The 12,478-nt window shown below is 45.0% G+C and overlaps 1 protein-coding gene across 4 annotated transcripts in view; it reads left to right on the top strand.

Annotated features, from left to right (window-relative positions):
* The window catches only part of LOC122559492 (DENN domain-containing protein 5B-like), a 292,527-nt gene that overhangs the window by 183,355 nt on the left and 96,694 nt on the right, over positions 1-12,478 (top strand). For all 4 annotated transcript variants that reach the window (XM_043708993.1, XM_043708994.1, XM_043708995.1 and 1 more), the window contains one exon: positions 10,262-10,449. In XM_043708993.1, coding sequence (XP_043564928.1) covers positions 10,262-10,449 — 188 coding nt within the window. The remainder of the gene's footprint in view (positions 1-10,261; positions 10,450-12,478) is intronic.

The raw sequence follows: 12,478 nt of genomic DNA on the forward strand, positions 1-12,478 counted from the left end.
AAAAAAAAACTGGGTCTAAAGGATACAACAAGCAAAATGCAGCACTTACCTCCTTACCACAACGGGTCTTATTATTTAGGTTAGAGGAGGAGGGCGGGTGGGAGGCACTACCTCTGTAGTGCCTCGGGTTCTTCTCCTGTGCGCTTTTAAAGGGAAAAAAAACCTACCCGGCTGCCCCTCCGGTCTTCGTCACTTCCCCCTGCTGCTCCCGCTCTTTCTGTAAAGAGAGAAAAAAACACCGCTGCCCGCTACCGGTAAGTAATTTTAAAACAAACTGTCTTACCTTAGCTGCAGCTAGTATCAGCTCCCAGATCTACCGGTAAGTAATTTTAAAACAAACTGTCTTACCTTAGCTGCAGCTAGTATCAAGCTCCCAGATATAGCAACATAATAATGACCAGATAATTTGAGACATCAGAGGTAACTTCCCCGATTCTTCTTTCAAATAATGACATGGGATCCTCATCTGAGAGGGTGTGCGGTGTTTCTGTTTAACGTCTAGTCTGATGGGCACACTTCCAACATTGCAGCGGTCCATCAGTATTGCACTGGAGTGTCTTGGTTTCTGTTCTCAATCTCTGGTGTGGAGTTTGCCCACACAACCTTGTGGCTCAGAGGCTCAGTGTGTCACTGACAGAACCACTGCTGGTGGTTCAGGCAGGGCCTGATCAATTCTAAGTATGGGTGAGCCTGTAATGAACAAAGCTCATCCACCATTTACAAGGCACATGCCAGGCGTGTGATGGAAGACTCTTTAATTGCCTTGATGAGTGCAGCTCTAACAACGTTCAAGAAGCTTGACAAGCAGTTCTTTGAAAGTGGACTCGCAGATACACAGCTGAGTGAAGAAGGCGTTTGGTACACTTGCCTTTACTGGTCAGTGCATTGAGTATAAGAGTTGGGAGGCTGTACAGGACATTGGTTAGGCAACTTTTGGAACACTGCATTCTGTTCTGGTCTCCCTGCTATAGGAAGAATATTGTTAAACTTGAAAGGGCCCAGAAAAGATTAACAAGGATGTTGCCAAAGTTGGAGATTTTGAGTTATGAGGAGAGGCTGAATAGACTGAGAGGCTATTTTCCTTGGAGCATCGGAGGCTGAGGGGTGCCCTTAAAGACGTGTATAAAATCATGAGGGGCATGGATAGGATGAATAGTCAAGGTCGTGTCCCCAGGGTAGGGCAGTCCAAAGCTAGAGGGCATAGGCTAAGGTGAGAGGCGAAAGATTTAAAAGGGTCCTAAGGCGCAACTTTTTCATGCAGAGGGTGGTGAGTGTATGGAATGAGCTGCCAGAGGAAGTGGTGGAGGTGGGTACAATTACAACATGTACAAGGCATCTGGATGGGAACATGAATAGGAAGCATTTAGAGGAATATGGGCCAAATGCTGGCAAATGGGATTAGATTAGTTTAGAGTATCTGGTCGATATGGGCGAGTAAGGCCAAAGCATTTGTTTCTGTGCTGTACATCTCTATGACTCTATGACATCCAAAGCAAAGCAGCCCTCCTTATTGACACCCAACTGAACCGCCACCATTGCACACTGGCAACAGTGTGGATCATCTCAAAACATGCTGCAGTAACTCACCAAGGATCATTCAACAGCTTCTTCTGAACCCATAACGTCTACCTAGCAGGACAAGGGCAGCAGATGCATTGAAACAACAGCACCTAAAAGTCCCCCTCCAAATCATACCCATCTTGAAACAATGTCCTCTTCCCGTCACTGTTAATGCTCAAGTCGTGGAGTCTCTTCATAGCACCATTGTGCTATACCCCAAGAGTGGCAGATGTTCAAGAAGGCAGCTGACCACCACTTGCCCCATGAAGGATGATCAACCTTAGCCAACGATCTCATGAATGACTGAACAAAAACTTTCCATTTCAGTCTATCAGACCCTCTGGGTTAAAACAGGAAATGGAGAAGTTGTGAGTAGTGTGGAAAGGATGATATTTCTGGGGTTGAGAGTGCAGGAATTTGTTGAGACCATTCCTAAGATCGCAAATGTGTATTCAACTCCCGAACACTGACACTATTGAATGTGAAATTTGCCGAAATGGTGCCATTCAGATATATTTTGGGACTTTGAGCCAAATGGCTCAATTCAGCAGATTTCAGTGTATAATGTTAGTTAATAAGAACCTTGAGCTCAAATAACAGTGAAACACCTCCTATCCAAGGAGAAATTTCAAGTCCAATAAATTACCATTGCTATTGAGTTTCAATCAAACCCCCATGTCAACTAATGGTTCCACAGTAAAAATCCACAAACAAGAAATCAAGTTAAAACCAACCTTTTTAATCAAGCAAACACGCAGACACACAGCAGGCCTGGCATTGTCTGTGGAAAGAGAAACCGTGTTTAACGTTTCAAGTCTGGTATGAGTCTCCTGCTCCTCGGATGCTGCCTGACCTGCTGTGCTTTTCCAGCACCACACTCTCGACTCTGATCTCCAGCATCTGCAGTCCTCTCTTTCTCCTTGGTGTGACTCTTCCACAGAAGAATCTTTCAGTTCTGATTGACAACTCTGTTTCTCTCTCTTCAGCACTCTCTGTACTTGTTACAGACTTTCAGCATGTGAAGTATTTTGCCTTACCATTTTTAGTCACTCGGCCTAACATCTCCTTCCAGGACTATGCATCGGTTGTGTCTGATCGCATTCCCGTTTAGCTCAGTGAAATGTTTTGCAGTGTCAACGGTGCTATGTCAATGCAAGTTGTTGTGAGTAACCAGCTAGTGGTGGCATTGGTTGGGAGACACTGGGATTAGCCATTGTTCAAGCAATATTGGCTGAGAACAGGGAGAACATCCTGTGATTTTGAAGAAAGGTCGGATCGACAGGGCTTATACTTGCCAGAATTTTTAAGAATGGGGGGGGGGGGATATCTCATAGAAACATTTAAAATCATGATGGGACTGGACAGGCTCAGTGTGAGAAGAACGTTCCCGATGTTGGGAAGTCACAGTCCAAGAATAAGGGGTAAGCCTTTCAGGACAGAGATGAGCAAGAACTCAGAGTTGTGAGCCTGTGGAATTCTCTCCCAAATAAAGCTGTTGGGGCCAGTTCGTTAGATTCATTCAAGAGGGAGCTTGACATGGCACTTGTGGCTAAAGTGATTAAGGGGTATGGGGAGAATGTGGGAGTGGAATACTGAGATTGCATGATCAGCCATGATCATATTGAATGGCGGTGCAGGCTTGAAGGGCTGAATAGCCATCGTCTCTGCTTATTTTCTATGTTTGTTTGTAAATTTACTTGGAACTGCTGTAAGAGGCAGATAGGTCTTAAACTCAGCTGTAATGCAAGGCACCTCTGGTGATGTACTTACCAGTCTGGAATCTAGTTTCTAATTTTGGATTGGACCTATAGGTGCAATCATGCTGGCTCTACAGTGTCAGTACTGCCAGCAATATTTTCTTAATTCAGTTTCTTGATTGTGGGAAAAGCATGTATTCGACTGTCAGTCATGGGAGCACTCTCGTCTCTCAGTTGAGATGCAACTGATTCAAGTATTGCCGCAGGCTTGGAGGGCCAAAGGACCTGTTATTGTGCTGTATTGGCACAGCCTATGCCCCTCCAATCTATTGGGTGGATATAAAAAAATCCCCTGGCACCATTTCGAAGAAAAGCAGACCATCTGGGGTCCTGGTTGACTTGTGTCTCAAGCAATATCATGAGTTAAATAGCTTGTTTATGGGATCTTTCTATGTGAAAATTGGCTGTAGCATTTACTTCTTTACTATTGTGACTGCAAAGTAGTTCGTTGGTTATTAAAAGGCTTTGGGTTGTGGAAGGTGCTGTTTAAGCAAAGTCATGTCTTCATTGTCAAACTGTACAGCTCAGGTGGCCATTCAGCCCATTGAATCCGTACAGGCTGTGTGAACAAGTGACCCAATTAGCCCGAGCATATATTGGTCAACTCATCCTCAAGGAAGAACAAGGTACCAAGTTCTAACTTTGAGAGAGGACATAGAGGACAGTGATAAATGGATTGAAGAATGCATGACAGGAGAAGTGTAATGATGAAACGGTTCTGAAGTCATTACGTTGGCCAGTACAAAATGATGAATGTTTTCTGAATTGCTCAGCAATCTTTTGTGTATAAATGCCTTGAACTGGAGAAATCAAACTGCAATGTTTTCCAAGGACACCTGATTCCTTACGCTGACGTGTACAATCGACACATTGTTTGTAAGGATTGATGAAAGCTTTTCTAAAGACGGACATCTGTTGTGATTCCATTAATATTGACCCAACAGATAATGTTACACTCCTAATGCGCAATCATATTGGATCATTCTAGGGAAGTGGGGCAAGGCTGTCAGCACATCACCCACCTCGAGCACATTCTCTGGTGTCCTGACCAACATTCCCCTCTCAATTAACGTTCAGAAAAGCAAATGAAGTGCTCATTCATCTCATCGCTATTTGCGGGGCCTTTGCACAATGATTGCTGAGCATGTCATCACCGAACAGCCGAAAGTGTACCAGGTTATTTAATCTGCCTCGTTGCTTTAGGGAAATTTGAGTTGGGTAATGCAGCACAAATGACATGGATACGGCCATTGTCCCATTTCAGGGAAGGTGGCCTCAATAGCAGTCAATTACTGTCAGCCAGGTTTAACAAGCAGGAATTGCAACCACTGCTGTCTGCACTCATGGGGTAAGAAAATGAGACACAAAACAGCACATGAACACAGGTTATAAGCTTATGTCTGGACGTTGAGCAACTGAAGTATTAAGCTGTGTCAGCCTCTATGAATGGCAGGTCCTGCGATCTGAGCTAAGACACAAAGGTCAGGCAGAATCTTATGGGAAGCGGGCTTGATGTTGGTGGGAATGTATATGTGAAAACACACTCCAGAAAGAGTCTGCAGAGAGAATGGATTTTGGAAGGTGGAGAGGAAAAGAGAAGATTCCATACACAAACCCTGTCATCTCTAATCTGAATTTAAACTGAAAACGTTTTGAATGTTTGATGAACAATTTGAAATGAGAAGCCTAAGACGATTTGGATCAAGTGTTAGCCACGAGTGAAAGTGGCTCACGGCTGCTTCATAATGTTAGAGGCACAGAACAAAGCAACCTGCTGATCTAGTCACCTTGGCAACAGGGAGTCTAGAGCATGCTGGGGCTATCTCCTTAGTAACTGAGCATGCTCTCAGGTGATGGACGTACGTGCAGCTTGCAGTCAATGTTGCATCCCGTCTTGAAGGGGCGTCGAGGGGATTGTGAAATAATTCACGACACTGTGATTAGCCCCGTTGTTCAAGCAATCCAACATAATAATAACCCGCTTTGATTAGTGATGCCTACAGGAATTGAAAGGGGGTTGGTCTGAGTGGGACTGCTGACCTCTACTGCTGAAGCCTGGATTTACTGCCCCTCTCGCTCTTGCCTTTATTCCTCATGATAGTCAGCACTTTTGACAAGTTACATATCAGGCTGTTTAGAATGGATTAAAACGAGCAGGGTGACTCAGTGGTTAGCACTGCTGCCTCACAGTACCAGGGACCCAGGTTCGATTCCACCCTCGGGTGACTGACTGCCTGTGAGGAGCTTGCACATTCTCCCCATGTCTGCGTGGGTTTCCTCCGGGTGCTCCGGTTTCCTCCCACAGTCCAAAGCTGTGCGGGCTAGGTGGATTGGCCATGCTAAATTGCCCCATAGTGTTCAAGGACATGTGGGTTAGCCATGGGAAATGCAGAGTTGTGAGGATGGTGGGCTAGGTCGAGGTGGGATGCTGTTCAGAGGGTCGGTGCAAACTTGATGGACTGAATGGCCTCTTTCTGCACTGCAGGGATTCTATGGATGTCTGTGAGGTAATTGTAAAATTAACCATCCGACACTTGGCTCAAGCGATTTCAAGCAGCGAATTAAAAATATAACCCGAGCTGTGTAATTAATTTCAGGGCTAATGTTCGTTTAGATCCAGCAACCCTGGTCAGTCCTTTAAGTGGTCTGACATGACATGCAGTCAGGAGTGTATCCAAACTGTTTGGTCAAATTCCAATGATATGGTCCTGCCTCGCCCAGGCAATAAGAAAAATTCCTTCCGATCTGAATTGGGAATGGTATTTTCATGTATACCCCAAAAATAATTGTCTGCAATTGCACAGTGGTTACACAGATGAGACAAGGCATCAGTCTGATCTATTTTAGAGATGGAATGCTGGTTATGTTCAAAATTCACCCACATCTCTTAACGCTAAGGCCCCTTTTATGTACTTTGTGCAGACAAAAAGCAAATATTTGTATTGCTATTATCAGTGTTATCCTTTCATCCTACCGTGCCCTCTCTAAACCTGCAGCCTTTCTGAGCTTTATTCAGAGAATGGTAATCGCTTGATTCAGTTTTGATTCATCTACTTTTGAGTCAGAAGCTTGTCAGTTTAAGGTCTTGAGGTTCATTGGAATTTGACCAAACAGTTCAGATACACTCCTGACTGCATGTCATGTCAGACCACTTAAAGGACTGATCAGGGTTGCTGGATCGAAACGAACATTAGCCCTGAAATTAATTACACAGCTCTGGTTATATGCTGCCTGAAATTGTTTGAACCAAGGACTTGAGCACATAGTCCAGTTTGAAACCCCTGTGCCAGGCTGAGGGGGTGCTGCACTGTTGGAAGGGCATCTTTCACATGAGGCATTAAAATAAACTTCTCTGTAGCTTGATTTGAAAGACCCGGGAACTTGAAACAAGGGTACATTTCGGCCTATTGTTGTCCCGGAGCTGTCAGAGGCATCTGTGCTCAACTTGGTGGTGATGGGGTGGAACATGGTAGGAACCAGGAACTGGGAGGGGGGCCTAGGGGTCTGGACCAGGAACGTCCTGAGGTATTTTCTGTCGCTGACCCTAAAATGACCCCTCTGGCATTATTTCGATAAAGAACAGGGGCATACTGGTGCTGGCCCAACATTTATCCATGAACCCGTATCACTGCAGGAGATTACCTATTTATTTATCACATTCTAAAAGTTTGCTGTCACATGCTAGCAAATGCCGTCACATATCCTGTATTATAATGACTTTGGTTAATCGATTTGTGAAGAAATTTAGAATATTCTGTGGTTGTGTAAGATTATAGAAAGCAGATCAAATCTTTTTCAATTTTCTTTTAAAACCACTTTGGCAAAACTATTGTTTACTCCTCCTGATATCTCTTTCGGTTAGCATGGCCTCCATTTTTAAGAGGTAGTACGTAAATGCAAATTGCCCTGGCAATGGTGCTGTTTTCAGTGGGGTTGCTCACCACAATCAATTCTCTGGTTCTTTCTTTCAGTGGATATTTCCGACTGACTGATTGACTGGTTCCCCAGTTTTCTGATTCACCTCCTTTCCCCTGCCCTGGAATGGAAATCAGCAGCGGATCCCTGATCATTTCTGTTCCAGGGATTGGCCAATCCCATTGTTTTAGGTGTCACCTTCCCCATCTGTTCTTGAAATGAAGAGATTCATCTGAACGTAATGGCCTCACTCCCTGAAGATTCTGTGTAATTCAGGTTGCAGTTCAATTACGTCGAATTTTCAAGCCAGGAACAGGCCACCTCACAGTCTCCTTCAATCCATCAGCATCATTTTCTGTTTCTTTCTTTGCCATACAGGACTAATTTAATTATGAAAACTGGCCGGCATGGACATGTTGGGCCGAAGGACTTGTTTCCATGCTGTAAACCTGTATGACACTTTCAGATCCACATTCTGAATGCTCTTTGGGTGATGAAGATCTTCCTAAATTGATGAGTTGACAACCTTAGATTAATCTATTTCCTGATCTTGCCCACATGTGCAAACATTTCCTTGACAATGACTGCATGTATGTTATCGGTCTCCGATCAGAACTCTTCCACCAAAGTGAAACATCAAGATAATAACAGGAAAAGACAAACTATTTCCACTGGTTGGGGATTCTAGAATGAGGGGGACAAAATCTGAGAAATAGGGCCAGCCCGTTCAGAGGTGATATTAAGATTAAATTCCCTACAGTGTGGAAACCGGCCCTTCGGCCCAACCAGTCCACACCGAACCCTCCGAAGATTAACCCACCCAGACCCATTTCCCTTGGACTAATGCACCATACACCATGGGCAATTTAGAATGGCCAATTCACCTGGCCTGCACATCTTTGGACTGCGGGAGGAAACCGGAGCAAACCCACACAGACACTGGGAGAATGTGCAAACTCCACACAGACAGTTGCCCGAGGCTGGAATTGAACCTGGGACCCTGTTACTATGAGGTAGCAATGCTAACCACTGTGCCAGTGTGCCACCCCCAAGGAAACACTTCTACACACAAAGCATGGTAGATGTTTGGAACTCTCTTCCACAAGTGGCAGTAGATACTCGGTCATTTGTTAATTTTATATCTGAGTTGGCTAAAGTTTGGTTATGTAAAGGATATGGGCTAAAGGCAAGTATGTGGAGTTAGGCCACAGCTCAGCCAAGATCTCATTGAGTGGTGGAACAGGCTCCAGAGGCTGAATGGCCTACAGGTAGTTCTTCTATAATGTGAAGGTCGCACCCTTGTGTATTATAGAAAAATTGCAGTTTAGAAACACTGCTTAAAGTGTTAGCGATGTAATCGTGTTACAGTCACCACGTGTTTTAAAAGTTTGCACTTTAGAAACAGTGTGTCCAATTGTCTTACAAAACATGCGTTACAGCAGAATGAGCTGTACTCCTCTAACTTCGGAATAAAATCTCAAACAAATTCTTCAGTCCCTGAGAGGACACACAGAGGATGACAACATCATTTGCAGTTTGGAAGCACTCAATTAACAAGGTATCTACCACTACCTTTACCCTTTTGAACAACTAGGAGAAACTGAGGACTGCAGATGCTGGAGAGTTAGAGTCGAAAAGTGTGGCGCTCGAAAAGCACGGGAGGAATCATGCCTGAAACGTTGACTCTACTGCTGTTTGGATGCTGCCTGACCCGTGGCGTTTTTCCAGCGTCGCACTTTTCAACTTTTACCCTTTTGAACTTTGTTGTGATCTCTCAAATCTACCCAAATGTACTTGTCTAAATTCTGAAATTCACTGCCCACCATGACTGCACACACCAAACAGCCAAGCTAGAGCAGGTAACCTCGGGGAAATATGAAACCCATGTGGCTCTTTCTCAGTGGAGGAAAGGGTGCCAGAGGAGTTGAAAACAGTGGGATGAGGGGAATGAAGCACGTCAATTAGATATTCCACTAAAATTGCCACGTTATATTTCGGCAAAAATATAGGTGTTCAGGCAAATATGCGTAAATGAATTGTTGACCAATTATAAGTGACCTTTCTTCAGAACTGGAATCGAAATGTTGACTGTGCTTTCCCTCCATTGATGCTGCCAGACCTGCTGAGTTTCTCCAGTAATTTTCTGTTTTTGTTTCAGATTTGCAGCATCCACAGTTCTGTGTTTCATCCATCGAGTCGCAGTCATAGGGCCATACAGCATGGAAAAGGACCTTTCGCTCCAACTAATCCATGCTGACCAAGTTTTCCATTTGCCTGCATTTGGCCCATATCCCCCTAAACCTTTCCTATCCATGTACCTGTCTAAGTGTCTTTTAAATGTTATAACTTTACCCCCATCTATCACTCCCTCTGGCCATTCATTCCGTATGCAATCCACACACTGTGTGGAAAAGTAGCCTCTCAGGTCTCTTTTAAACCTTTCCCCTCTTACCTTACATATATGCCCCCAGTTTTGGTAGCTTAATGCCTTTGTTTATCTGTGGGCTTGCCAATTCCAATGTACTCCTGGCCCCTCTCATCTTACACCCTGTGCAAGTCTGAACTCATCCAAGTCTCTCCTACTCCTATTTTAATTTTGATGGAATCCCATCCACCTATCCTCCTGCTGACCACTGCTGGCTCTTTCCTGGTACTGCCTCAGTTTTAAAATTCTCATCCTTGTATTCTGAGCACCCAGCACGCTCACCCCACTTCCCACCTGGGCCTAGCCCTGTGGTTGTGGGATCGCCCTCTAATTCTACAACCCTCCAAGATCTCTGAAAGTCTTTTGCTGCCATATCGATATGGGTCTGTTAAACATCGCCAAATAGATTGTTTAAAGGTAACTATTTTGCAAACGGCTGTTCTGTGAAGTAGCTCAGCGTAGAGACTTTGACAACAGACTGTTGAAAAAAACTGAACATTTGGTGGGATGATGGTTTTTGTTAACTCTTTTTTTTAAAGTTTTGAAACCTTCCTCTCCTGTGCTTCCCACCAAGAAATAAACACCAATAACTGTCCGCTTTCAGATTACCAGCGGCTGATGACGGTAGCTGAGGGAATCACGACGCTCCTCTTCCCCTTCCAGTGGCAGCATGTCTACGTTCCCATTCTCCCGGCTTCCCTGCTGCACTTCCTCGACGCTCCTGTTCCATACCTGATGGGCTTGCAGTCCAAGGAGCCCAATGACCGGTCCAAGTTGGAGCTGCCGCAAGAGGTAAGAGCAAGAGTCTGGGTGAGGCAGGGGCTCCACTCCGTGGCTGGATAAACACAGCAAGCGTTGGGATAAGTGCATCCACGCTAACGCTTCCAAGATGGGACTTGGCCTGTAAATAGGAAGGGATGGTGACATCAGTACTCTCAACCCCAGGAAGGGAGTTGGGGGTTGGAGAGCAGGGACACTGCAATGAAAATCGTTTGATGTTAATTCTCTGAAAGGCTGCTGGGCCACAATTTTTGTAGTATACCTAACTTAAAGCTGTCCTACCCCTCTTTCACAAGAATGGTGCGGTGGCTCAGTGGTTAGTGTTGCTGCCTTGCAGCACCGGCGAATCGGATTCGATTCTAGTCTCGGGTGACTTTTTTTTTGTGTGGGTTCCCTTCCACAGTCCAGGGATGTGCAGGTTAGGTGGATTGGCCATGGGAAATGCAGGATCACAGGGTAAGGGTGTGGCTCGGGGTGGGACGCTCTTCAGACGGTCAGAGTGGACATGATGAGCCAAATGGCCTGCTTCCACACTACGAGATAAACGAGCAGGCCATGCATGGACTGCTCAACCAACTGCACCATTCAATATGTAAACATCCTCAGCTCAACTGCACTTCCTTGCATTATTCCGTGATTCTTTCAGTATCTGAAATCTCTGATTGCTATGTGTCAATGACTGACCACTCATAGTGAATAGCAATCCCTGTCTCAGATGGCTGTCTTGGTCCAAGTCCCATTCCATAATCCGAGCAGCATAATCCTGCACAATGAGGGAGTGCCATATTATTGGGCATTCCTTCTATCTTTCACATGAAAGATTTAAACAGAGGCCCTGTCTTTCCTCTTAGCGTATAAAAGGCACTAAATATGGATGAGGTTTATCACTTGGCGTACTGGCCATTCATTTATTCCTCAATCAACGCTCCACACACGAAAAAATGTTATTTAGTTATTATTTGCTGCATTTTTACTTCATTGTTGTGGTTCTGTTCGCCGAGCTGGGAATTTGTGTTGCAGACGTTTCATCCCCTGTCTAGGTGACATCCTCAGTGCTTGGGAGCCTCCTGTGAAGCGCTTCTGTGATCTTTCCCAATCTTCTCCAAAACCTTTTACTTCATTCACGGGAACTGAGTATCAATGGCTGGCCAGCATTTATGGCCCATCCCTAGTTACCCTTGATAAGGTGGTGGTGACCTGTCTTGTTGAACCACTGCAATCCACCTGCTGTGGGTTGACCCACAATGCTGTTAGGGAGTAACAGTGAAGGAACAGTGATGTATTTCTTTATCAGGAAGATGAGTGGCTTGGAGGGGACCTTGATGGGGTGGTGTTCCCATATATCTGCTGCCCTTGTCCTTCCAAATGGAAGTGATTCTGGGTTTGAAAAGTGATGTTGGAAGAGCGTTGGTGAATCTCTCCAGTGTATACTGTGGATGGTACCCACTGTTACTCCGGAACATCAGAAATGGAGGGGACAGATGTTCATGGATGTGGTGCCAATCAAATGGATTGCTTTGCCATGGATAGCGTTGAACTTCTTGAGTGTTGTTGAAGCTGCACTCATCCCGGCAAGTTCATCACATTCCCTTGTGCCTTGTAGATGTTGGACAAGCTTTGGGAAGACAAGAGGTTAGATATTCGCTGCAGTATTCTTAGCCTCTGACCTGGTCTTGTAGCCACTATATTTATATGACTGGTCCATTTCAGATGCTGGTCAATGGTAACACCACACCATCAAACACCCCACCACCCCATCCCGCCCAGAATGTTGATAGTGGGTGGATTCAGTGATGGTAATGCCATAGAACATCAAGGGTGAATAGTTACATTGCCTCTTGTTAGAGTTGGTCATTTCCTTGCCCTACCTGACACAAACATAACTTGTCACTTCAAACCTGGAAATAGTCCGTGTCTTACTACATTTGGGCATGGACTGCTTCAGTATCTAAGGAATCATGAATAGAGCTGGAAATTGTGCAGTCATCAGTAAACTACTCCACTTCTGACCTGAAGATGGAGGGAAGGTCATTGATGAATC

Source organism: Chiloscyllium plagiosum, chromosome 19, assembly GCF_004010195.1.
Source record: "Chiloscyllium plagiosum isolate BGI_BamShark_2017 chromosome 19, ASM401019v2, whole genome shotgun sequence".
Classification (NCBI taxonomy): domain Eukaryota; kingdom Metazoa; phylum Chordata; class Chondrichthyes; order Orectolobiformes; family Hemiscylliidae; genus Chiloscyllium; species Chiloscyllium plagiosum.